This window comes from Echiichthys vipera (assembly GCF_963691815.1).
Source record: "Echiichthys vipera genome assembly, chromosome: 14".
Lineage (NCBI taxonomy): Eukaryota > Metazoa > Chordata > Actinopteri > Perciformes > Trachinidae > Echiichthys > Echiichthys vipera.
In genome coordinates, this window is record NC_139839.1 from 5,122,339 (window position 1) to 5,149,804 (window position 27,466).

General features: G+C 45.2%; 5 protein-coding genes across 5 annotated transcripts; all 5 read left to right on the forward strand.

Moving 5' to 3' along the window:
• Positions 1-2,106: 2,106 nt before the first annotated feature.
• On the forward strand, positions 2,107-3,757 carry LOC310956827 (olfactory receptor 2K2-like; the record flags this gene model as incomplete). Its single annotated transcript, XM_083927199.1, has 3 exons — positions 2,107-2,483; positions 3,000-3,226; positions 3,399-3,757. 3 exons carry the CDS (start codon positions 2,107-2,109, stop codon positions 3,755-3,757), a joined length of 963 nt encoding a protein of 320 aa, XP_083783325.1.
• A 2,538-nt stretch (positions 3,758-6,295) lies between these two features.
• On the forward strand, positions 6,296-7,246 carry LOC310956828 (olfactory receptor 8G17-like; the record flags this gene model as incomplete). Its single annotated transcript, XM_083927200.1, has 1 exon — positions 6,296-7,246. The coding sequence occupies exon 1, from the start codon at positions 6,302-6,304 to the stop codon at positions 7,244-7,246; it is 945 nt and encodes a 314-aa protein (XP_083783326.1). The 5' UTR covers positions 6,296-6,301.
• A 4,118-nt stretch (positions 7,247-11,364) lies between these two features.
• Positions 11,365-12,315, forward strand: LOC310956829 (olfactory receptor 8G17-like; the record flags this gene model as incomplete). Its single annotated transcript, XM_083927201.1, has 1 exon — positions 11,365-12,315. Exon 1 carries the CDS (start codon positions 11,371-11,373, stop codon positions 12,313-12,315), a length of 945 nt encoding a protein of 314 aa, XP_083783327.1. The 5' UTR covers positions 11,365-11,370.
• Positions 12,316-17,296: 4,981 nt separating this feature from the next.
• On the forward strand, positions 17,297-18,247 carry LOC310956830 (olfactory receptor 8G17-like; the record flags this gene model as incomplete). Its single annotated transcript, XM_083927202.1, has 1 exon — positions 17,297-18,247. Exon 1 carries the CDS (start codon positions 17,303-17,305, stop codon positions 18,245-18,247), a length of 945 nt encoding a protein of 314 aa, XP_083783328.1. The 5' UTR covers positions 17,297-17,302.
• Positions 18,248-21,220: 2,973 nt separating this feature from the next.
• LOC310956832 (olfactory receptor 8G17-like) lies at positions 21,221-22,171 on the forward strand (the record flags this gene model as incomplete). Its single annotated transcript, XM_083927204.1, has 1 exon — positions 21,221-22,171. The coding sequence occupies exon 1, from the start codon at positions 21,227-21,229 to the stop codon at positions 22,169-22,171; it is 945 nt and encodes a 314-aa protein (XP_083783330.1). The 5' UTR covers positions 21,221-21,226.
• Between the last annotated feature and the right edge of the window lie 5,295 nt (positions 22,172-27,466).

A 27,466-nucleotide genomic window follows, 5' to 3' on the forward strand; every position in this document is an offset into this window, starting at 1 on the left:
GTCATTTAACTTGCTGCTGACTTAATTGTACAACAGTTATGTATCATTTAATGGCACCTAACTGAAATGGAAAAAGTCTCTGTACGTCTGCCCTTCGACTTTCTTGATAATCCTTCATCTGATCGATCGTGTATCGAGAGAGAACCCTTATCAATTCTTACACCACCAAATGGTAAAAGCCCGTACACATGATACACGGTAAAAACTCTTTGTTACGGCCGTTCAATTCGTTTCCTATGGAGGAGGCGGTAGCCCCCAATGTAGCGCTTCCTCTCTGCTGCTGCGCTCAAAGTTCAAATCGGTTGAACTTTGACGCCGTTGCCGCAGAAGCTTTGAGTGTCGCATCTCATCTCATCTTCAGCCTCTTATTCAGGGTCGGGTCGCGGGGGCAGCAGCTCCAGCAGGGGACCCCAAACTTCCCTTTCCCGGGCCACATTAACCAGCTCTAACTGGGGGATCCTGAGGCGTTCCCAGGCCAGTGTGGAGATCTAATCTCTCCACCTGGTCCTGGGTCTTCCCCGAGGCCTCCTCCCAGCTGGACGTGCCTGGAACACCTCCCTAGGGAGGCACCCAGGGTTCATCCTTACCAGATGATCCTGAACCACCTCAACTGGCTCCTTTCGCTAAGGAGCAGCGGCTCTACTCCGAGTTCCTCACGGATGCTGAACTTCTCCCACTCTCTCTAAGGGAGACTCCAGCCCCCCTCCTGAGGAAACACATTTTACACGCTTGGACCTGGACCGGGTTCTTTCGGTCATGAAGCTTTGAGTGTGGCGTTTACATTTCCCAGGCAACCAGAGGGCGACATCAAGCCGGTTAGAAAGATGGAGGAAAAAATTATTGTGTGTCCGAGTTTCCCGAACTATTCAACATTAAATTAAAGTTGTTTTACGATCTGGGAAAAAAACGTGATAATGGAGGTTTATAAGCATCACACCAGGTTTGTGAAGACGCAGTTTACGAGCTAACGGTTGTTACAATGCTAACGTTGATTTAGCCCCTTAAGCTAGGTACAGTTTGCTCTCTTTCACTCACTGTAGTTGAAGAACAAATGGAGAAGGACTTTAGACTACAGAGATCATATATTGTTGAAAATTCAAAGATTTCAAGCACCAGCAAAGTCAGTGTTCTCAGAAATAGTCTGGTCCCAAATTACTAGCTGTTTGTGAATCATGCATTTACTCTAGCGTTGCAACTATGTCATGGTATGAAGTTGTCGGGTTGAGCGTTTCATGAGAAAGCTGCAAGCAGCAATAGTAGACCAAGCCATCTGCCCTTTCGCACGAGTGAGAGTAAATTATTGAGAAACTAACTTTATTTTTCTCACCACAGAAAAGTCAAAATCATTTAAATTCTATACTTCAGCTGCAACGTTTCCTTTGTGAAGCAGAACGTAGACTTTCCAGTGGCTAGCTAAAAGCTGACAACAAAACAAGATTACACCTCAGATACGTCAAAATGTGGGATTATTAACTGTAAAGTCTGGTATTGCTCAACTTTCAGCTCTTAAATAAAAGCTTTAAACGCTTTATATCAACAAAACAGATTTTTTTTTAATATAAATTCTATAAAGATGGTTAGATGCTCCAATATAATCACTCAGGTGATAAGATTCAGAAAAACAGAAACAAAACATCTCTATATTTTTAGCACTGTGTTTGAAATCAAACAGTCAGGCTACAGACCTGCCTTATTGGTTGCGTGTGCAGCTGTTTAGGGCAGGTCTGATTTTACTGATGGACAAAAAGCGAACGCACGCTCCTGGAGAAGTCAGAGCATCATCAGTGCATCAAGACGGGAGGTCAGAAGAGGACGCCTTACACAAGAACCTGTACACTGTTGTTACCATTAGACATTAACTTTAGATCTTGTACTTTTCTGTGCTAGTTGAGATATTGAATTGCTTGAATTGTAAGTGGTCTGTGTAACTGCAGGTTTTACTTTGTGCTCTACAGTATTTAATTTAATTTAGTTTAGATGTCTGAATAACTCCTTTGTTCATTTTACCACCTTCTACTCTAGTCTATTGTAACATGTGGTTTAAAATTATTACCATTATTCCACTATTTTGATAAACTTGTCTTTTACAGAACTACATTGTTTTGGATGGAGAACGTAACAATGGTCACTCCTCTCAAACAGCCCATCATGTTCGAGTTGGAGGGCTTCTTTATACCACCAGGCTACGGCGCCCTCTTGTTCTTCCTGGCTCTGTGTCACTACATCGTAATGCTGTTGGCGAACTGCGTGGTGCTGTGCATCATTGTCATCGACAAGAACCTACACAGACCCATGTTTGTCATGGTATGTAACCTGGCGGTCTGTGATGTGCTGGGGGCCACAGCGGTGGTGCCTCGCCTCATGATGCACTTCTTGACGGGACAGAAGAAGATTGGCTACATCCCGGCCATTGCCCAGGCCTTCTCTGTGCACACGTACGGCGCCGCAGTGCAGACTATTCTGGGTGTGATGGCCTATGACAGGTATAGAAATGTATCAAGAGAGATACAGATTTAAGTATTTTAAAATGCACAGGCTGACTCAGACGACTTATTACAGATGCATCTCCAAAAGACGTCTCCAGTCTGTGTCGGGATAAGAAAGGTCTTAGTTTCTAAGAAGTGATCTTCAGGGGATTTTTAATTACTGAATATATAAGTTGCTTTTTAAATCTTACATAATGCCTTACTGTTTATTAACCTTTGAACAAAATGTATAAGTATTCTTCTTGTGGTGACAATAGAAGACTGCTTATCTATGAGTGCAAGAGTTTTAATCCTTGTCACTTCCCTGAACGTGATACACGAGCTGTGCAAGTCACTTTCCCTGCTTCCCTCCAGGAGCTCGGCCACCTTCTTTGCAGACTTAATTTTGCAGCTACAAAGCTTAATTGTGTAAACAGTACGTCTGTGTGTGAGCGATTTATTTACAATGAGTAAATAATGTTAATAATCATAGTAATAGTTACATTGAGGTCTGTAACTGTGCTCTCCCTGCAGGTACATTGCCGTGTGTGAACCACTCAGGTACCACACCATCATGACCTCGGCCCGGCTGCACACCTGCTGCGCCCTGGCCTGGTGTGTTGCTGTGCTGTGTATTGCTGTACTCTTCGCCTTTCACACAAATGCCCCGCTGTGTGGTAATACCATCCAGCATGTCTACTGTAGCAACCGTGGTATCCTGAGCCTGGCCTGTGGTCCCACCCTCATTAACAACATTTATGGTCAGTGCATTATTTTAGACTAAAGCAACAGACGTACAGTATCACGTCCCTCATCCACAGCCCTTTATCAGCAGGGGTTCAACAGATTAAGTTGTTACTTGAGGGCAAAGTTAAACGTTAACATGATGGTTAACTAACAGAATAATTGTGATTTTCTTGATGTGTTTTTTAGGTCTGTCCATGACCTGGTCGTTGAACACAAGCATCTTCCTCATCATTGCCTTTTCTTACATCAGAATCCTCCATGTTTCCATAAAACAAGGCCGAGTTGACAGCACCGTCCGCAGTAAGGCCTTTCAGACTTGTGCACCGCACCTTGTTGTGTATGTGCTCTACATGATAGCATCAGTGGTCATCATTATGAGTCACAGGATCCCCTCGCTCTCGCAAAATATCAAGAAGTTCTTCAGCATCCTGGTTTTCGTCATTCCACCGGCCATCAACCCCATTATCTATGGCCTGGTCAGTAAAGAGTTACGCCTGAGCATCATCAAGCACTTTACCAGTTTACGAGTCCATCCCAAAAAATGAGAGGGGGTCCTTTGTCAGCTCATTGTAACTCTGGACTTTTCCAACACTGTAGAATTGTTTTGAAACCTGTTTTAGCTGCTGGTAAAGTTTTTAATAACCTTGCACATCTCCGTATCCATGATTATGTAGGTTTTAGGCGAACGCGTGGCCTAGTGGTCGAGCGCTTTCCCCATTTCTCCTGCCTGTATAAACTTTCAACGATTAAAAATATAAATAAACTTTACTTTTCTTTGCTGTTATTTTTCAGACTAACCACTGGCCCTCCACAGCTTTTGTTTTGATGATTAGATATTGCAAATGTTTCACAGAAGAATGAATGAAGCTGGAATTTGGCTTTTGTTGCACAAAGCATTGAAAAAACAAACAATAACACATTTCACTATCTAAACATTTACAGTATAAAAGTATAAAACCCTTTACATGTCAAGGTCTGTATAGATTATCCTGGTGCAACACTGATAAACATATTGTTATTGTTGTTATTTAAGTGGAAACCAAGCAACTTCCTGTTTGGTCCAATCAGGAAGCTCCGTCAGCGTCAGTTCTCTGAGTGTCCACTAGGGGCAGGTTTCATAACAGAGCAGTTTCTCATTGAGCCCCATGTTAAACAGGCCGTTTACACAGCATCATTAAACCTGTTTAAGGACAAAAGAACATTCTAGTCTGTGTGTTTAGATCATATCTCCATGACAACACTGAGGGGGAGGGGCTAGTTTTTATTTTACTGGAGGTTAAAGTTTATGAATATTAGGGGCGTGGCCTCTTGAGTGACAGCTAGACTCTGGCCCTCACTTCTCCTCGGAGGTAAACGTCAGCCAGATGGACGTACGCCCCTCCCCCCAACGTCACATACAAGCCCTTTTTTGGTCAGAGGAAAGGAGGCGGAGTCAAAGTCTGACAAGATGGAGACTCCTGTAGGCAAGGACGATTGTATAAAAATGTATGCTACGTCCATTTTTTTATACAATCTGAGTTGTGTACATATTCTGTGGGGAAGCTGAACTGTACGTTTCCTTAAGAAAATCCAAATGGGCTCAAAGTGTAAACACTCCTGTTCACCTGTATGGGCTATAACATACAGTTGGCCCAGATATGAGTTTACTACAGATAAAGACGTCTAGGAGGGAAAAGGGCTTTAACATTGCGGACCAGTAATTCACCCGTATTGGGCTTTCGGACTTCCCATGAAAATGGATATCTCTCTCTCTCTCTCTCTCTCGCACTCACACTGTCCATCCGTACGGTGCCCAAATAGGTTTCACGGGTAAAGTCTGGTTCCTTTGACCAGTGTGAGTGCAACCGTACCACGCCTAGGAGCGGCACGCATGCCGTCCAGGGCCTTTTGGGAGAGGTGGGCTTTTGTAAAGCACGTTTGCACGTGTACGAGCACGAGCGTGCGCACGTGTACGAGCACGAGCACGAGGCCTACGGCGGTTCTGAGGTAATTTCCTGTGCGCCTGTTGGGACGTAGAAAAAAGGAGGAGGGACCATGCGCGGACATTTCAAACAATGGCGGTGAAAGGTTCACGTGGGTGTGATGCGGGCGTGGAGTGTTTACTGCAGATTTGGTCGATGAAAAGATTCAAAAACAGTCGACAAGACGCACAAAAACTCCGAGGTCTACGGAAAGATCTGGAAACAAAGCCACGCATCGCCATGACGTCATCAATGCGTGTGACGTGTTACGGCGTGATGACGTATAGGCAGCAAGAAGCATTCTCCGAGGCACAGGTAGTGTGAGTACAAACGGGCCTGGAGGGGGGGACAAGGACCCTAAAGCACGGGGCACGGGACGGAGGCACAGTGGGAGGGCGCCCTCATTGTCTCATAATCCGTCCACACTCCAGTGGTAAGAAAATGGTTAAATTTTGCACCAAATCTTTGGAACAAAAGCTATCAACCCAAAAACTGCAACAATGAGACTTAAGTGAGCACGAGGATGGCCTTAGCACTTATACACTTGTAAATTGTATTTATTTTATTATGTAGTTACTTTACTTTATTTTATTTCAGATTTATGTTTAGTAAACATTCCGGCTGCAAGTTAATCTTAAGGTCCTGGCTCTTATATGATGTAATCTACTTCTATGTGACGGTTACTGTTGGAATGGAAGGGGTTAATGTTGCTTTACACATTATCAAAGGTAATACTGATTCAATTCCCTAACGTTGAAACCATATGTACAAAACAAAGCACCAGCATCAACTTTCAGTGCTGGCAGGTGTGAACAGCAGGGACCAACTGAAGCCAGAGACACTAAAGGAAAGTATTGCTGATGTACAAGAAACTGTTTATTCACAATTATCAGAACCTTTTCTCATAGTTTCAGACAAAATAATTTACTGGTTAACAACTTTAACCATCCTGTTCCTACGTCATATCATGAGATGACACTGAAATGACAATGTAATGTTATGCAGTAGAATCAGTATATCTGGTCATTTTAGGAGGGTTGAGAGTTAATGTTGTGTTTAGTTGCACCACCCAGACTCTTCTCAACATTGCATGTGACAATAAGGTGATTGTTTTGTTCTTTCAGGTTGATGGAAAACTTCACCTACAACAGCTTCACACTCCAGCTGGAGGGGTTAAATGTGTCAGAAGAGTCTTTTTACCCGGTCTTTCTCTTTTTCTTTTTCTCCTACCTCTTTATAATGTTCGCAAATGTAGGCATTGGTGTTCTGGTTTTCATTGATAAGAACCTGCACCAGCCCATGTATCTGCTTTTTAGCAACTTGACCTTTAACGACATCCTTGGAAACTCTATCTTAGTGCCCCGTTTGCTTATGGACATGTCGCAGCCTCCCTCTGAGCGGATCATCAGTTATTATGAATGCGTGGTCCAAGCTTTCACCACGCACATGTTTGGTACAACTAGTCTCACGGTGCTCATGATTATGGCCTTTGACAGATATGTGGCCATCTGTAATCCTCTGCGTTATTCAACCATAATGACCAACAAGATGGTGCTGAAGCTGACAGTCTCTGCCTGGGGGGTGGCCTTTGTTTTGGTCGGGATTCTGCTCGGTCTGACTATTCGACTGAACCGATGCAGGACTCTGATCACGAATACTTACTGTGACAACGCCTCACTGTTTAAACTCTCCTGTGAGAGTGTGTTCATTAATAATGTCTATGGCCTCACGTTCACTGTCGTCCTGTTCACGGGTTCAATTGGCAGCACAGTTCTCACCTATGCTAAGATCACAGTCGTCTGTCTGTCCAGTAAGAACAAGTCTTTGAACAGTAAAGCCTTGAAGACCTGCAGCACTCATCTGGTTGTGTATCTGATTCTGATGGTGACTGGAATGGCCAACATTGTTCTGCATCGCTTCCCTCAGTACATAGACTACAGAAAACTCAGTGTCATTTTGTTTCACATCGTCCCCGGCAGCCTCAACCCCATCATTTATGGTGTTCAGTCCAAAGAGATACGAAAGTTTTTGGCCAAGATGTTTGAGTCCAAGAAAGTTTTGCCAGCTTTGTAAAGAAGCTGTTTTTTGTGTGTAAATAAATCAAAACAACATATAATGTGAACTCAGGGTGCTTATTGCACTCCTCTGTGTGTCCCTTGCAAGTGTATAAGCATGTAAAGCACAGAGTTTACGACCACTTTTTATATTAAAGTGTAGCAACAAGGCATTATCTGACAGCTGTGGTGTGTAGAAAATACAGATGCAAGTAGAACAATGTATTATAAAAATAGAAAGGTCTACAAGAAGGAGTCAGCAGAGAAGTCTCACACAATCAAGGAGAATTTATTGAATCAAGGTTTGATGCACTCATCACAGAGTTACAAGATCGACAACACCAAATTCCTAATTTCCAAGAGTCTCTTAACAGAACTTCCCGTCTTATACCGATGTTTGTGTGCTGACGACGTTTACACGCCCCATCAGGTCTTTCCAATACACACTTTACAATCAGTGACGTCTACTTTCTGTCCAGACGTCATCACGCCCAAATACACTTCTATTGTTCACTTTGTACAATCTGTGCAATAAACACCAACAGTAGAAAAGTGAACGCTGTAGAGTGTGTGTCTCTGTTTCCCCTCCCAAAAAAAAGAAGTTATATCTAATTTTCCCCTCCTTGTAAAGCCTCACACAGGACTGTTTTCTTAATCCTGTACTCAAAGATTCTGACCAGACATACAGGTTCAGCCCTGCACAACGGGGTCCATCAGTTCTCAGGCCTCTCATTGCATATAGTGATATTTGTGTTTCGTACCGGGATCACTGCAAAAAAGACGTTTCAATCACCTTTTTGTGTTGCTTTGAATGTTCCTTTGTTTTTCATGATAGTGACTAAACAAAAGTTGAATCTTCCAGATTGTAATTTATTAAGATTGTTAAGAATTAAGAATTTACAGAGATTGTAAAGATCTGTTTTTCATTTTGAAATTAAAGGGTCTTTGTCCGTTGATCAGTGTAAAGAAAATCCCTTTTGATATAATTTGTATGCCTTGATTTAGGTTGTTTGCCTTCGCCACAAAGGCAAGTTGCAGTTTACATCCAAACCTGACCGGACTCATATAAGTAGTAAAGGCTTTGATGTTATTGAATGACAGATATTATGAGTATTTTTGGGGAAAAGGAAGTTATATATGTATGGTTGTATCGCTATATTGAAATATGATTCTACTGAATAATGTACAGTGTCTTAGGGCGCACTCACACTGTCCGTCCGCACCGTGCCCCGGGCTTTAGGGTCCTTGTCCCCCCCTCCAGGCCCGTGTGTACTCACACTACCTGGGCCTCGGAGAATGCTTCTTGCTGCCTATAAGTCATCACGCCGTAACACGTCACACGCATTGATGACGTCATGGCGATGCGTGGCTTTGTTTCCAGATCTTTCCGTAGACCTCAGAGTTTTTGTGCGTCTTGTCGACTGTTTTTGATTCTTTTCATCAACCAAATCTGCAGTAAACACTCCACGCCCGCATCACACCAACGTGAACCTTTCGCCGCCATTGTTTGAAATGTCCGCGCATGGTCCCTCCTCCTTTTTTCTATGTCCCAACAGGCGCACAGGAAATTACCTCAGAACCGCCGTAGGCCTCGTGCTCGAACACGTGCGCACACTTGTGCTCGTACACGTGCAAACGTGCTTTACTAAACCCCACCTCTCCCAAACGGGCCGTGGACGGCCAGCTGGCCGCAGTTATGCGTGGAGTGGTTGCACTCACACTGGGCAAACACATTAGGCTTTAGCCCAAAAACCTGTTTTGCCCGGTGCGGAAGGACAGTGTGAGTGCGCCCTGAGATTCACCTCTTCTTTCTTTTATAGGGGAAAGAGAGACACACACTTTACTGAGTTCACTTTCCTTGTATTGATGTTTATTGTACAGATTGTACACAGTGCTTGCATCTGTATTTTCTATACACCACAGCTGGCAGAGATCACACCTTGAACCATATAACCCTAAGAAAACATTGTCTGAATCTTCTCTTCTGACACAATAGTTCCTGTTCTCTAATTTTGCTCATAAAAAAACAAGATAAAGGTTTTTGTTGAAGTCACTCACTCATCTTCAACCGCCTATCTGGGATTGTGTCACAGGGGACACAGTTTTAGCAGGGGACCCCAAACTTCCCTTTCACGTGCCACATTAACCAGCTCTAACTGGGGGATCCTGAGGCGTTCCCAGGCCAGTGTGGAGATCTAATCTCTCCACCTGGTCCTGGGTCTTCCCCGAGGCCTCCTCCCAGCTAGACGTGCCTGGAACACCTCCCTAGGGAGGCGCCCAGGGTTCATCCTTAACAGATGATCCTGAACCACCTCAACTGGCTCCTTTGGCTCCCAGCCCATCGAACTGCAGCCCTTCCCCACCACGACTACACCTCGATACCCTGTCCATGAAAATCACAAACAGCATTGATGACAATGCTTACCCCTGGCAGAGGCCGACCCCCACCGGGAACGACTCTGACTTACAGCAGAGGATCCAGACTCAGCTCTCTCTTTGGGGGCACAGAGACTGGACGGCCCACAGAAGTGACCCCATCACCCCCCACTCCCGCAGCACTTCCCACAGTATGTCCCGAGGGACCCTGTCATGTGTCTTCTCCAGATCCACAAAGCACATGTAGACTGGATGGGCACACTCTCAGGCCCCCTCCAGGATCCTTGAGAGTGCAGAGCTGGTCCTGGTCCACATCTGGGATGGAATCCACAGTGTTCCTCTTCAGTCTGAGGTTTGACTTTAGGACGAACCTCCTTTTCAGCACCTTGGAGTCGACTTCACCAGGGAGGCTGAGTAGTGTGATACCCGTGTAACTGGCTCACACCCTCTGGTCCCCCTTTATAAATAGGGGAACCACCACCCCGGTCTGCCACTCCCTTGGCACTGTCCAAGACTTCCACGCAATGTTGAAGAGACTTGTCAACCAAGACAGCACCTCCAAACCCAAAGCTTTCAGCATTTCAGGACGAATCTCATGGATCTCTGGGGCTTTGCCTTTGTGGAGTTGTTTGACTACCTCAGTGATTTTCGTGACTGAGCTCTGGGCGTGTTAGTGGGATTAAGGAGTTCCTCAAAGGGCACCTTCCACCGCTCGATTACCTCATCAGTTGAGGTCACCAGCGTCCCGTCCTTACTGTAAACAGCTTGGACGGTTCCCCGTTTCCCCCTCCTGAGGTGTCGAATAGTTTTCCAGAAGCCCCTTGGTGCCACCCCAAAGTCCTTCTCCATGACTTCTCCGAACTCCTCCCACACCTGCTGCTTTGCTCAGAGTAGAGCCGCTGCTCCTTTGCGTTGAAAGGAGCCAGTTGAGGTGGTTCAGGATCATCTGGTGAGGATGAACCCTGGGCGCCTCCCTAGGGAGGTGTTCCAGGCACGTCCAGCTGGGAGGAGGCCTAGGGGAAGACCCAGGACCAGGTGGAGGGATTAGATCTCCACACTGGCCTGGGAACGCCTCAGGATCCCCCAGTTAGAGCTGGTTAAAGTGGCCCGGGAAAGGGAAGTTTGGGGTCCCCTGCTAAAGCTGCTGCCCCCGCGACCCGACCCCTAAGCGGATGAAGATGAGATGATGAGATATAGGTTTGTGTATGTGTCTTTAAATATATGTTGATGAGAATGTAAATTTGTGATTGGGATTTTGAATTAAGCGGAAAAGGAACTAATTATTTAATACCTTCTCCTTCTATAACAAACAGGTAATCTTTTATTTGTTTTTTAATTCCATGTTGTTGCCTTTTTTGTTCTTCATGTTTGCAATAAAATATCAGTGAGCATCAAACAAAACTTCCTCTTGTCTCTGTGCTCACAAACATACATGTATGCAGTTTGTTTACGTTTGCATAGTTATTTCCTATTGTTGCATCATCGCTGAGGAAATTGTGTTTATAAAATCTTGCTTCAAGGATCTTCAGAGGTGCTGGTGGGAAGCATCAGCAGTGAGCGTTGAGGGAAAGATTGAGAAACAAAAGACACTTGAAGGTGGTATCACTAATCTGCGTTTGACTGCTTCTTCACAATTTACACAACTTATTCTCATCATTTCTGATCAAAGGTCGAATCCCATGTAAGAATATTTAGATATTTTAGATTGTTACTAATAAGACAAACTCATTATCTGTGATTTTTACATGATTTTGTTCTTTCAGGTTGATGGAAAACTTCACCTACAACAGCTTCACGCTCCAGCTGGAGGGGTTAAATGCGTCAAGAGAGTTTTTGTACCCTTTGTTTCTCTTCTTCTTTTTCTCCTACCTCTTTATAATGGTCGCCAATGTAGGCATTGCTTCTCTTGTTTTCATTGACAAGAACCTGCATCAGCCCATGTATCTGCTTTTTTGCAACCTGACCTTTAACGACATCCTTGGAAACTCGATCATGGTGCCACGTTTGCTTATGGACATGTTAAGATCTCCCTCTGAACGCATCATCAGTTATTATGAATGTGTGGTCCAAGCTTTCACCACACACATGTTTGGCACCACCTCTCACACTGTACTCATAATTATGGCCTTTGACAGATATGTGGCCATCTGTTATCCTCTGCGTTATGCAACGATAATGACCAACAAGATGGTGCTGAAGCTGACAGTCTCTGCCTGGGGGGTGGCCTTTGTTTTGGTCGGGATTCTGCTCGGTCTGACCGTACGACTGAACCGATGCAGGACTCTGATAAAAAGCCCTTACTGTGACAACGCCTCACTGTTTAAACTCTCCTGTGAGAGTGTGTTCATTAATAATGTCTATGGCCTCACGTTCACTGTCGTCCTGTTCACAAGTTCAATTGGCAGCATGGTTCTCACCTATGCTAAGATCACAGTCGTCTGTCTGTCCAGTAAGAACAAGTCTTTGAACAGTAAAGCCTTGAAGACCTGCAGCACTCATCTGCTTATATATCTGATCATGATTTTTAGTGGTATGTCTAACATTACTCTGCATCGCTTCCCTCAGTACTCAGACTACAGAAAACTTGCTGCTATTCTGTTTCACATCGTCCCCGGCAGCGTCAACCCCATTATTTATGGGGTTCAGTCCAAAGAGATACGAACATTTTTGTCCAAGTTTTTTGTGTCCAAGAAAGTTTTGCCAGCTTTGTAAAGAAGCTGTTTTTGTGTGTGTAACTTAATCAACACAACATGCAGTGCCTATAGAAAGTCATGACACCTTTTAGAAATAGTCACATTTGTCTTTACAGCCTGAAATGATAATGCATAAATAATAATTCTAACATTTAAGTGAATTAATAAGAAATGAAAAACTAGAATAGCACGGTTGGAAAAGTGATGAGTTCCCAGATTTAACACTTTCTGAAGGCCCCTTTTGCTACTTTGATTACAGCCATCAGTCTGTTTGGATCTGTCTCAACCAGCTTTGTGCACCTAGACTGGGAAACATTTCCCCATTCTTCCTGCAGAACTGTTCGAGTTCAGTCAGATTCTGTGGTGAGCGGCGATGGACTGCACTCTTCAAGTCCATCCACAGACGTTCTGTAGGATTCAGGTCAGGGCTCTGACTGGGCCACTCTAGGACATCCACCTTCCTGTCCTTTAGCCACTGTTTTGTTTTTATGTTTTGGGTTGTCTTGCTGGAAGGTGAACCACCTGCCCATTTTAAAGTGTCTAGCAGAGGGCCGCAGGTATTCCTCAAGAATTTGGGTGGCCTTGGCATCATCCATTTTCCCTTCAGTCCTGACCAACTGCCCAGTCCCTGCTGAAGAGAAAAGAGCCCCCAACATAATGCAGCCACCACCAGGCTTCACTGTAGGGATGGTGTGTTCTGGGTGGTGTGCTGTGTTTGGTTTCTGCCAAACATAGAGCTTAGAGTTCAGCCCAAAAACTTAAATTTTGGTCTCATCTGACCACATCACCTTTTCCACATGGCATCAGAATCTCCAATATGTTTTTTAGCATACTGTTATTGACACTCAGTGTGACATGTTTTCCAGAAGACCCTTCTTTCTTGCCCCCCCTGCCAAACATTTAGAACTTGTGAAATTGTTGTAACATACACAGATCGACCAACATCTGCCATTAAGACTTGTAACTCCTTCAATGTCACCATGGGCCTCTTGGTAGCTTCCCTGATCAATCTTTTCCTGGCTCTGTCATTTTGTTTTGAGGGGCGGCCTGATCTAGGCCTCTGACAAAATATATTTCTTCTGTCTTATTATTTCAGGCAGTAAAACAAAAAGAGTGACTTCTTCAAAAGGGTATCATGACTTTCTATAACCAAGTAGAACTGTGAAGTAAGGACGCTCTACTCTGCTCTTATGTTTGCCCCTTAAGTGTATAAGAATGTGAAGCACACAGTGTATGTTCACTTTTTACATTAAAGTTCTGATCTCTGACGGCTGTGTTGTGTATAAAAAACAGATGCAAGCACCTCGAATAATCTGTGCAATAAACACAAACGGTTCCCTTAAAGGAGCAGTGTGTGGGATTTAGCCTCATCAAGGGGTGAGTTAAAGATTACAATCGACTGAATACCCCCTCCCCTCACCCTTCCCTTTCCAAGCGTGTAGTAGAAGCCACAGTGGCCTTCAGGTGTGCTCATGTTGCCTTTTTAATTCTCTTTTTTGGTGACGATTCATTCTCCTGCCGTGGCATAAGAAAGATCTTGCGTTATGAACAAAAGTGCAGTGCAGGCTTTCAAATTTGCTGTGCTCCTTCTCCAGTCTTAGCCTTAACGGTACCACGTAGTGCTTTATGTCCCTCTGGGCTGTTTGTAGTTTTTTAAAGATTATTTTTATGGCAACTTTTGCCTTTACTATAGTACAGGAGAAATAGGAAAGAGGGGAGAGAGAGAGAGAGAGAGAGAGAGAGAGAGAGAGAGGGGTTGACACGAAGCAAAGGGCCGCAGGTTGGAGACGAACCCCCGCTGCATCGAGGACTTTTAGCCTCTGCATATGGGGCGCCTGCTCTAACCACTGATCCACCAGCGCCCCTTTCATATTTTTTATAGACCGGTAGGAAGTGGAAGCCTCCATAAAGCTAATCTGTCCTATGTAAATACAGATAAAAAGTATTTGCTCAGGAGGATAAGTTAGTTTGTTGGCAGAGGTAACTGTACACCAGTAATAATTTATTTATGAATGAAGACGTTGATTTGAGGTAATACATTACTTAAAATGCTACAGTGTCCCTTTAGTCCTCTACCCAAAGACTCTGGCCAGTCATAAAGGTTCGGCCCTGCACAACAGGGTTCATCAGTTCTCAGGCCTCTCATTGCATTTGGGGCGCCCTCCCACTGTTCCTCCATCCCGTGCCCCGTGCTGTAGGGTCCTTGTCCTCCCCTCCAGGCCCGTTTGAACTCACACCAGCTGGGCCTCGGCGAATGCTTCTTGCTGCCTATACGTCATCACGCCGTAACACGTCACACGCATTAATGATGTCATGGCGATGCGTGTCCCCCCTCGCTAAGGGAGACTCCAGCCCCCCTCCTGAGGAAAAACATTTCAGACGCTTAGACCTGGACCTGGTTCTTTGGGTCATGACCCAGCTCTCATGACCACAGGTGAGGGTAGGAACGAAGATTGACCGATAGATCCAGAGCTTTGCCTTCCTCAGCTCTCTTTTCATCACAACGGTGCGGTAGAGCGACTGCAACACCACCCCCGTTGCTCCGGTTCTCCTGCCAAACTCACGCTCCATCGTCCCCTCACTTGTGAACAAGATCCTGAGGTACTTGAACTCCTTCCCTTGGGGTAAGGACTCATTCCCTACCTGGAGTAAGCAACCCACCGGTTTCCTTCTGTAAGCCAGGGACTCAGATTTAGAGGTACTGATCCTCATCCCGGCCGTTTCACACTCTGCTGTGAACCGATCCAGTGAGTGCTGAAGGTCACTGACCCACGATGCCATCAGGACCACGTCATCTGCAAAAAGCAGAGACGAGATCCTCAGCCCACCGATCTGCCACCCCTCCCCAACACTACTTAGCCTCGATATCCTGTCCATGAAAATCACAAACAGGATTGGTGACAATGCTTACCCCTGGCAGAGGCCGACCCCCACCGGGAACAAATCCGACTTACTGCAGAGGATCCAGACTCAGCTCTCTCTTTGGGTGTAGAGATCAGATGGCCCACAGAAGTGACCCCCTCACCCCAGACTCCCCCAGCACCTCCTACAGTATGTCCCGAGGGACCGGGTCATATGCCTTCTCCAGATCCACAAACCACATGTAAACTGGATGGGAACACTCCCAGACCCCCTCCAGGATCCTTGCAAGAGTGAAGAGCTGGTCCTGGTCCACGTCCAGGACTGAATCTACATTGTTCCTCTTCAATCTGAGGTTCGACTTTGGGACGAACCTCCTTTCAAGCACCTTGGAGTTGACTTCACCAGGGAGGCTGAGTAGTGTGATACCCCTGTAATTGGCACACACCCTCTGGTCCCCCTTTTTAAATAGGGGAACCACCACCCCGGTCTGCCACTCGCTTGGCACTGTCCCAGAATTCCACGCAATTGTGAAGAGACGTTTGGACCAGGACAGCCCCTCCCAACCCAAAGCTTTCAGCATTTCAGGACGAATCTCATGGATCCCTGGGGCTTTGCCTCTGTGGAGTTGTTTGACTACCTCAGTGACTTCCGCCGGAGATGTTGACGACAATTCCCAATCAGCCTACAGCTCTGGGCGTGTTAGTCAAATTCAGGAGTTCCTCAAAGTGCTCCTTCCGTCACCCGATTACCTCATCATTTGAGGTCACTAGCATCCCGTCCTTACTGTAAACAGCTTGGACGGTTCCCCGTTAGCTTCTCCAGGACTTCTCTGAACTCCTCCCACACCCGCTGCTTTGCCTTTGACACAGCAGAGGCTGCAGCCCTTCAGACCAGTGGGGACCTTAGAACCACCTCCGGAGTCTTCTGGGAGACCAGATCCTGAAGGCCTCCTTCTTCAGGGGGACAGCTTCCCTGACCCCCGGGGTCCACCACAGTGTTCCAGGGTCCCCGCCCCTTGAGGCACCTAAGACCTTGAGGCCACAGCTCACCGCTGCTGAGGTGTGAGTTGAAGATCTCTGGGACAGGGGCCTCCTCCAGACGTTCCCAGGTCACCCGCACTACTGGTTTGGGTTTACCCGGTCTGTCCAGAACCTTCCCCATCCTCTGACCCACTCGTCCCCAGATAGTGATCAGCTGACAGCTCTGCCCCTCTCTTCACCCGAGAGTCCAAAACATACGGCCTCAGATCAGATGATGGTGAAGTGCCTTGAGTATAGCCAAAGTCGATATTCTATCAAAAATAACAATATTTCAGAATAAATCAAGTGTTAATACTTTGTTCTCCTATTTTGATCTTGAGCGTATATTACAAACCTCGAGTCCCTGTAAATCATGAATGAGTCACGGAGTGTGGTCAAGACCTACTCCTTATGTTACGATTCGACATTGTAAATAAAACTTTAACTGAATATACTAGAATTATATGAATAGTAGTAACAACAGCAGCAGTAATAATAGAAATATAACTTCTCTATAGGTTTGTGTATGTGTACATAAATATATGTTGATGAGAATGTAAATTTGTGATTGTGATTTTGAATTAAGCGGAGAAGGAACTAATTATTTAATACTTTCTCCTTCTCCTTTAACAAACAGGTAATCTTTTATTTGTTTTTTAATTCCATGTTGTTGCCTTTTTTGTTCTTCATGTTTGCAATAAAATATCAGTGAGCATCAAACAAAACTTCCTCTTGTCTCTGTGCTCACAAACATACATGTATGCAGTTTGTTTACGTTTGCATAGTTATTTCCTATTGTTGCATCATCGCTGAGGAAATTGTGTTTATAAAATCCTGCTTCAGGGATCTTCAGAGGTGCTGGTGGGAAGCATCAGCAGTGAGCGTTGAGGGAAAGACTGAGAGACACTTGAAGGTGGTATCACTAATCTGCATGTGACTGCTTCTTCACAATTTACACAACTCGTTCTATCATTTCTGATCAAAGGTCAAATCCCATGTAAGAATATTTAGATATTTTAGATTAACACTTCTGTATTGTTACTAATAAAACAAGATTGTATCTCTGATATTGACATAACAAGGACATTATCTGTGATTTTTACATGATTTTGTTCTTTCAGGTTGATGGAAAACTTCACCTACAACAGCTTCACGCTCCAGCTGGAGGGGTTAAATGTGTCAAGAGAGTTTTTGTACCCTTTGTTTCTCTTCTTCTTTTTCTCCTACCTCTTTATAATGGTCGCCAATGTAGGCATTGCTTCTCTTGTTTTCATTGACAAAAACCTGCACCAGCCCATGTATCTGCTTTTTTGCAACCTGACCTTTAACGACATCCTTGGAAACTCGATCATTGTGCCCCGTTTGCTTATGGACATGATGCGATCTCCCTCTGAACGCATCATCAGTTATTATGAATGTGTGGTCCAAGCTTTCATCACGCACCTGTTTGGCACCACCTCTCACACTGTACTCATAATTATGGCCTTTGACAGATATGTGGCCATCTGTAATCCTCTGCGTTATTCAACCATAATGACCAACAAGATGGTGCTGAAGCTGACAGTCTCTGCCTGGGGGGTGGCCTTTGTTTTGGTTGGGATTCTGCTCGGTTTGACCGTACGACTGAACCGATGCAGGACTCTGATCACGAACCCTTTCTGTGACAACGCCTCACTGTTTAAACTCTCCTGTGAGAGTGTGTTCATTAATAATGTCTATGGCCTCACGTTCACTGTCGTCCTGCTCACAGCTTCAATTGGCACCATGGTTACGACATACACTAAGATCACAGTCGTCTGTCTGTCCAGTAAGAACAAGTCTTTGAACAGTAAAGCCTTAAAGACCTGCAGCACTCATCTGCTTATATATCTGATCATGATTTTTAGTGGTATGTCTAACATTACTCTGCATCGCTTCCCTCAGTACTCAGACTACAGAAAACTTACTGCTATTCTGTTTCACATCGTCCCCGGCAGCGTCAATCCCATCATTTATGGGGTTCAGTCCAAAGAGATACGAACATTTTTGTCCAAGTTTTTTGTGTCCAAGAAAGTTTTGCCAGCTTTGTAAAGAAGCTGTTTTTGTGTGTGTAAATGAATCAACACAACATGCAGTGCCTATAGAAAGTCATGACACCCTTTTGAAATAGTCACATTTGTCTTTACAGCCTGAAATGATAATGCATAAAAAATAATTCCAACATTTAAGTGAATTAATAAGAAATGAAAAACTAGAATAGCACGGTTGGAAAAGTGATGAGTTCCCAGATTTAACACTTTCTGAAGGCCCCTTTTGCTTTGATTACAGCCATCAGTCTGTTTGGATCTGTCTCTACCAGCTTTGTGCACCTAGACGGGGAAACATTTCCCCATTCTTCCTGCAGAACTGTTCGAGTTCAGTCAGATTCTGTGGTGAGCGGCGATGGACTGCACTCTTCAAGTCCATCCACAGACGTTCTGTAGGATTCAGGTCAGGGCTCTGACTGGGCCACTCTAGGACATCCACCTTCCTGTCCTTTAGCCACTGTTTTGTTTTTATGTTTTGGGTTGTCTTGCTGGAAGGTGAACCACCTGCCCATTTTAAAGTGTCTAGCAGAGGGCCGCAGGTATTCCTCAAGAATTTGGGTGGACTTGGCATCATCCATTTTCCCTTCAGTCCTGACCAACTGCCCAGTCCCTGCTGAAGAGAAAAGAGCCCCCAACATAATGCAGCCACCACCAGGCTTCACTGTAGGGATGGTGTGTTCCGGGTGGTGTGCTTTGTTTGGTTTCTGCCAAACATAGCAGTTGGAGTTAAGCCCAAAAAGTTAAATTTTGGTCTCATCTGACCATATCACCTTTTCCACATGGCATCAGAATCTCCAATATGTTTTTTAGCATACTGTAATTGACACTCAGTGTGACATGTTTTCCAGAAGACCCTTCTTTCTTGCCCCCCCTGCCAAACATTTAGAACTTGTGAAATTGTTGTAACATACACAGATCGACCAACATCTGCCATTAAGACTTGTAACTCCTTCAATGTCACCATGGGCCTCTTGGTAGCTTCCCTGATCAATCTTTTCCTGGCTCGGTCATTTTGTTTTGAGGGGCGGCCTGATCTAGGCCTCTGACAAAATATATTTCTTCTGTCTTATTATTTCAGGCTGTAAAACAAAAAGAGTGACTTCTTCAAAAGGGTATTATGACTTTCTATAACCAAGTGAAACTGTGAAGTAAGGACGCTCTACTCTGCTCTTATGCTTGCCCCTTAAGTGTATAAGAATGTGAAGCACACAGTGTATGTTCACTTTTTACATTAAAGTTCTGATCTCTGACGGCTGTGTTGTGTATAAAAAACAGATGCAAGCACCTCGAATAATCTGTGCAATAAACACAAACAGTTCCCTTAAAGGAGCAGTGTGTGGGATTTAGCCTCATCTAGGGGTGAGTTAGAGATTTCAACCTGAACTGAATACCCCCTCCCCTCACCCTTCCCGTTCCAAGCGTGTAGCAGAAGCTACAGTGGCCTTCAGGTTTGCTCATGTTGCCTTTTTAATTCTATTCTTGAGTTATGAACAAAAGTGCAGTGCAGGCTTTCAAATTTGCTGTGCTCCTTCTCCAGTCTTAGCCGTACCGGTACCACGTAGTGCTTTATGTCCCTCTGGGCTGTTTGTAGTTTTTTAAAGATTATTTTTATGAGTTTTTGCCTTTACTATAGTACAGGAGAAATAGGAAAGAGGGGAGAGAGAGAGAGAGAGAGAGAGAGGGGTTGACATGAAGCAAAGGGCCGCAGGTTGGAGTCGAACCCCCGCTGCATCGAGGACTTTTAGCCTCTGCATATGGGGCGCCTGTTCCAACCACTGATCCACCGGCGCCCCTTTCATATTTTTTATAGACCGGTAGGAAGTGGAAGCCTCCATAAAGCTTACCCGTCCTATGTAAATACAGATAAAAAGTATTTGCTCAGGAGGATAAGTTAGTTTGTTGGCAGAGGTAACTGTACACCAATAATAATTTATTTATGAATGAAGACGTTGATTTGAGGTAATAAATTACTTAAAATGCTACAGTGTCCCTTTAGTCCTCTACCCAAAGACTCTGGCCAGACATATGGGCTTGGCCCTGCACAACAGGGTTCATCAGTGCTCAGGCTTCTCATTGCATTTAGGGCGCCCTCCCACTGTGCCTCCGTCCGTCCCAACAGGCGCACAGAAAATGACCTCAGAACCGCCGTAGGCCTCATGCTCGTACACGTGCGCACGCTCGTGCTCGTACACGTGCGCACGCTCGTGCTCGTACATGTGCAAACGTGCTTTACAAAAGCCCACCTCTCCCAAACGGGCCATGGACGGCAAGCGTGCCGCTCCTAGCCGCGGTACGGTTGCACACACACTGGTCAAAGGAACCGGACTTTAGCCGTGAAACGTGCTCGGGCACGGGACGGAGGAACAGTGGGAGTGCGCCCTTAGTGAGCATAAAGATGGCCTTCATAAACTTAAATCTCAATGTACTTAACAATTATACACTTTTACGTATTTACCTTTTATTTCTGATTAATTCCTATAAAACCTTTTAGCTGCACCTCAAATTAATCTCCAGGTTCCAGCTTTAAGGTGACGGACAACACTTCTATGACACATCTACATCTACTGTCCTCCCTGAACATCCTGTCCTCAGGTTGGAAGTGGAAGGGGTTAAATGATTCAATTCCCTAACGTTTAAAACCACCTCTAAATGACAGCAACAGACAACATCTTTTTTCAGTGCTGGCAGGTATTAACAGCAGGGAGTTATGAGGAACAAGAAAGAGAAGACCAACTGAAGCCAGAGACACTAGAGGAAGGTATTACTGACACACTTGTTAGCAGCAGAAGAACAATGACAAAGAAGAGGGACAGACTTACTTACTGTTCTAAAAAACAATGTATTTCACAATAAAACACCATAGACCAGTATATCTGGTCATGTTAGGAGAAGTCGAGAGTTTATGTTGTGTTTAATTGTACCACCCAGACTCTTCTCAACATTGCATGTGACAATAAGGTGATTGTTTTGTTCTTTCAGGTTGATGGAAAACTTCACCTACAACAGCTTCACACTCCAGCTGGAGGGGTTTCATGTGTCAGAAGAGTCTTTTTACCCGGTCTTTCTCTTCTTCTTTTTCTCCTACCTCTTTATAATGTTCGCAAATGTAGGCATTGGTGTTCTGGTTTTCATTGACAAGAACCTGCACCAGCCCATGTATCTGCTTTTTTGCAACCTGACCTTTAACGACATCCTTGGAAACTCGATCTTAGTGCCCCGTTTGCTTATGGACATGTCGCAGCCTCCCTCTGAACGCATCATCAGTTATAATGAATGCGTGGTCCAAGCTTTTGTCTCACACTTGTTTGGGACAACTAGTCTCACGGTGCTCATGATTATGGCCTTTGACAGATATGTGGCCATCTGTAATCCTCTGCGTTATTCAACCATAATGACCAACAAGATGGTGCTGAAGCTGACAGTCTCTGCCTGGGGGGTTGCCTTTGTTATGGTCGGGATTCTGCTCGGTCTGACCGTACGACTGAACCGATGCAGGACTCTGATCACAAATCCTTACTGTGATAACGCCTCACTGTTTAAACTCTCCTGTGAGAGCGTGTTCATTAATAATGTCTATGGCCTCACGTTCACTGTCGTCCTGTTCACAGCTTCAATTGGCAGCACAGTTCTCACCTATGCTAAGATCACAGTCGTCTGTCTGTCCAGTAAGAACAAGTCTTTGAACAGTAAAGCCTTAAAGACCTGCAGCACTCATCTGGTTGTGTATCTGATTCTGATGGTGACTGGAATGGCTAACATTGCTCTGCATCGCTTCCCTCAATACACATACTACAGAAAATTCAGTAGCATCTTGTTTCATATTGTGCCTGGCAGCCTGAACCCCATTATTTACGGCCTTCAGTCCAAAGAGATACGGATTTTTTTGTCAAAGTTGTTTAAGCCCCAAAAAGTTTTGCCAGCTTTTTAAATAAGCTGTTTTTTGTGTACAATGTATGTTATATAAAATGAACTCAGGGTGCTCTACAGCTCTCCTTTGTGTGTCCCTTGTAAGTCTTTAAGCATGAAAACCAAGTGTATGATCACTTTTCACATTAAAGTTCAGCACCAAAGTGTGAAAACAGAGGCACATTGCAACGTCATTTATTTTCTATATTTGTCATCAACACAAAAATATGTCCTTTTTGCTTAAACCATGCCACATATAATATTAAATGTGTTGAAATGTATTGACACAGTTTACCACTAGGCAGAGACAAATACTAGTTCTGCAATTGTGCCATTACTGTCAAGCCAGACTTCTGTACAGTTTATAACTTCCAGTTCGCTGGTTGATAATAAAGAACTTATTTGAAAGACGTGTGCTACATGTGAGAAATCCCATCCCTAATAAATGGGAGCACTCCTGACTCAATAAGTAATATCAATATCATAACTGCAGCTGACGAAGAGATGACTGTTTGACTCCCACATACACAGAATTACTGTTGTTTAGGTAATAAGAGCATGAACAACTCTCTCAAATCGTTCAGGTAACGAAAGACCTTGGCTGGAAATATTGAATGGAAAAAGCTCCATTTGACAACAAAACTTATTCGTTTGTCAAATTTGAAGAAGCTGTCGACAATCACACCACTGTTTTTAACAAAAAGGTTGATTGTAAGAAGCTAAAGGGTCAAGAATATAATCATAATGTCATCAAACAGGTCAGGATGTCCAAAGATAACAATCTCAGTCTTACTTTCATTAAGAAAGTTTAAATCCAACCATGTTTTGATGTAATTTAAACAGTTCAGCAGAGGCTGCGATGACTCCTTACTCTTTGTTTTAGTAAGAGTGAAGGTGAATGAATCTGTACATCCTCAGCAAAACCATGAAAATGTATTTTTGGTTTCTTAAAAGTGGATCCCAAGGGCAGAATACACAATGAAAAGAGGAGTTAGCCCAAAATTGAGCCGGGGGGAACCCCAGAAGTAAATGGGGCCACAGCCAAAGAAAATTCCCCAAAGTGAACTTAGAAACTCCTATCCGTCAGTTATGACTTAGAAAGAGCAGCATCTTTAATCCACACACACACACACACACACACACAAACACAAACACACACACACACACAATTCAAGGTGTGATAAAAAGGATCCTATGGTCCATAGTGTCAGGTATAAATGCACCAGGATAGCAGTGTCCCCTGGGTCAACATTTAACAACATTTCAGAACTGTGGGGGGGTTTGAAGCCAGACTGAAACTTCATAAATAACATGGTCATCTAAAAAAGCTTTCAACTGAATAAAAACTTACATTTTCCAAAACTTTGGTCAGGAAAGGTAGCTTAGAAATGGCCTGAAGTTAGCAAGAACAGAAGGGTCTAGATCTTTCTTTTTTATAAGAGGTTACGAGACAGCATGTTTAAAAAGCAGCCGGAACAAACACTGAGGTGAGCGAAGAATTTAGCATTACAAGAATACTTGACCCGACAATACTAAAAAGTTATTTTAGTACGTCTAGAGGGAACGCTATCTGGGTTGCAGTCTGTTAAGAGCGCCCTCCCACTGTGCGTCCGTCCCGTGCCCCGTGCTTTAGGGTCCTTGTCCCCCCCTCCAGGACCGTTTGTACTCACACTACCTGGGCCTCGGAGAATGCTTCTTGCTGCCTATATGTCATCACGCCGTAACACGTCACACGCATTGATGACGTCATGGCGATGCGGGGCTTTGTTTCCAGATCTTTCCGTAGACCTCAGAGTTTTTGTGCGTCTTGTCGACTGTTTTTGAATCTTTTCATCGACCAAATCTGCAGTAAACGCTCCACTTCCGCATCACACCAACGTGAACCTTTCACCGCCATTGTTTGAAATGTCCGCGCATGGTCCCTCCTTCTTTTTTCTACGTCCCAACAGGCGCACAGGAAATGACCTCAGAACCGCGGTAGGCCTCGTGCTCGTACACGTGCGCTCGTACTCGTGCTCGTACATGTGCAAACGTGCTTTACTAAAGCCCACCTCTCCCAAACGGGCCGTGGACGGCAAGCACTCACACTGGTCAAACTTTACCCGTGAAACCTGTTTGGGCACGGTACGGATGGACAGTGGGAGTGCGCCCTGAATCTCCAACAAGGAGAGTGATATGGGCTTAAAATGATCAAAGGCCACTGGGCACAGAGGAGAAACCTAAGGGTCTAGGGCACAGAGAGTGGGTGTGGCCCGAAGAGTAGTATATTTTTTGATTAAAAAAAAATTAAGAAAACTATCACACATAATGTGCACATAATACTGTCCGACAAAGGGATTTGAAGGAGAAGTGTGAGGGTTAAAAAGAAACTGAGGCCTATGACTGCTATCAGAGACAAGGTTAGTCAAATGACTTGAAGTTTATGGAATTAGTAGAATTTAACAGAGCACAAATTAACGTATTAAAGCAGGAAATAATTTACCAACAGGTAACATGTAAAAAAGGGAAGGTGGTTATAATTCGAGAGAAAAGTTAAATATAAATTTAAATAAGTTTGTATAACTACAGTATGAAGCATCTCTCATCTCATCTTCATCTGCCTATCCAGGGTCGGGTCTCAGGGGCAGCAGCTCCAGCAGGGACCCCAAACTTCCCTTTCCTGGGCCACATTAACCAGCTCTAACTGGGGGATCCTGAGGCGTTCCCAGGCCAGTGTGGAGATCAAATCCCTCCACCTGGTCCTGGGTCTTCCCCGAGGCCTCTTCCCAGCTGGACGTGCCTGGAACACCTCCCTAGGGAGGCGCCCAGGGTTCACCCTTACCAGATGATCCTGAACCACCTCAACTGGCTCCTTTCAACGCAAAGGAGCAGCAGCTCTACTCCGAGTTCCTCACGGATGCTGAACTTCTCCCCCTCTCTCTAAGGGAGACTCCAGCCCCCCTCCTGAGGAAACACATTTCAGCCGCTTGTACCCGCGACCTGGTTCTTTGGGTCCTGACACAGCTTTCATGACCACAGGTGAGGGTAGGAACCAGGGCTTTGCCTTCCTCAGCTCTCTGTTCATCACAACGGTGCGGTAGAGCGACTGCAGCACCGCCCCCGCTGCTTCAATTCTCCAGCCAAACTCACGCTCCATCATCCCCTCACTCGTGAACATGATCCCGAGGTCCTTGAACTCATTTGGGGTCAGGACTCATTCCCTACCTGGAGTAGGCAATCCACCGGTTTCCTGCTGAGAGCCACTGCCTCAGATTTAGAGGTGTCTATCCTCATCCCAGCCGATTCACACTCGGCTGCGAAACGATCCAGTGAGTGCTGAAGGTCACTGACCCACGATGCCATCAGGACCACATCATCTGCAAAAAGAGACGAGATCCTCAGCCCACCGAACTGCAACCCCTCCCCACCACAACTACGCCTCGATATCCTGTCCATGAAAATCACGAACAGGATTGGTGACAAAGAGCACCCCTGGCAGAGGCCGACCCCCACCGGGAATGACTCTGACTTACTGCCGAGGATCCGGACACAGCTCTCGGGTGTACAGAGATTGGACGGCCCACAGAAGTGACCCCCTCACCCCATACTCCCGCAGCACCCCCCACAGTATCTCCCGAGAGACCCAGTCATGTGCCTTCTCCAGATCCACAAAACACATGTAGACTGGAAGGGCATACTCCCAGACCCCCTCCAGGATCCTTGAGAGTGAAGAGCTGGTCCTGGTCCAAGTCCAGGACGGAATCCACATTGTTCCTCTTCAGTCTGAGGTTCTACAGGACGAACCCTCCTTTCCAGCATCTTGGAGTCGACTTCACCAGGGAGGCTGAGTAGTGTGATCCCCCTGTAACTGGCTCACAGCCTCTGGTCCCCCTTTCTGAACAGGAACCACCACCCCGGTCTGCCACTCCCTTGGCACTGTCCCAGACTTCCACGCAATGTAAAAGAGACGAGTCAACCAAGACTGGCACTGATACCAGAAAAGCTCTGCCGGAGGTGTGAGTTGAAGATCTCTCGGACAGGGGCCTCCTTCAGACGTTCCCAGTTCACCCGCACTACTGGTTTGGGTTTACCTGGTCTGTCCAGAATCTTCCCCATCCTCTGACCAACTCATCCCCAGATGGTGATCAGTTGACAGCTCTGCCCCTCTCTTCACTCGAGTGTCCTCAGATCAGATGATACGATCACAAACTGGATCCTGGACCTTTGGCCTAGGGTGTTCTGGAACCAGGTCCACTTCTGAGCCTCCTTATGTTCCAACATGGTGTTTGATTAAGACAATCCGTGACAAGCACACAAGTCTAATAACTGACAGCCACTCGGATTAAGATCACAGAGGCCGTTCTTCCCAATCACGCCTCTCCAGGTGTCTCCATCGTTGCCCACATGGGCGTTAAAGTCTCCCAGCAGAAGTATGGAGTTTCCTACTGGAGCCCCATGCAGGACTCCATTCAGGGTCTCCAAGAAGGCCGAATAGTCTGAACTGCTGTTCGGTGCATATGCACAAACAACAGTCAGAGTTTCCCCCAACCACCCGTAGGCATAAGGAAGCGACCCTCTCGTCCTTTGGGTTGAGGTGGTTCAGGATCATCTGGTAAGGATGAACCCTGGGCGCCTCCCTAGGGAGGTGTTCCAGGTACGTCCAGCTGGGAGGAGGGCTCGGGGAAGACCCAGGACCAGGTGGAGAGATTAGATCTCCACACTGGCCTGGGAACGCCTCAGGATCCCCCAGTTAGAGCTGGTTAATGTGGCCCAGGAAAGGTAAGTTTGGGGTCCCCCGCTGGAGCTGCTGCCCCCGAGACCCGACCCCGGATAAGAGGGTGAAGAAGGGGTAAAAATCGAACAATTGAATACTTCCTCCTTTGTCAAACATGTGATCTTCTATTTGGGTTATTTACGTTTTTATTTCATTGCCTTTTTTGTTCTTCATGTTTGCAATGAAATATAAACAAACAAAGCTCAGTGAGCATCAAACAAAACTTCTTCTTGTCTCTGTGCTCACAAGCACAACACGTATGCCGTTTGTTTACGTTTGCATAGTTGCATCATCGCTGAGGAAATTGTGTTTATAAAATCTTGCTTCAGGGATCTTCAGAGGTGCTGGTAGGAAGCATCAGCAGTGAGCGTTGAGGGAAAGACTGAGAGACACTTGAAGACAGTATCACTAATCTGCATGCGACTGCTTCTTCACAATTTTTGCAACTTGCTCTCATCGTTTCTGATAAAATGTCTAATCCCATGTAAGAATATTTAGATATTTTAGATTGTTACTAATAAGACAAACTCATTATCTGTGATTTTTACATGATTTTGTTCTTTC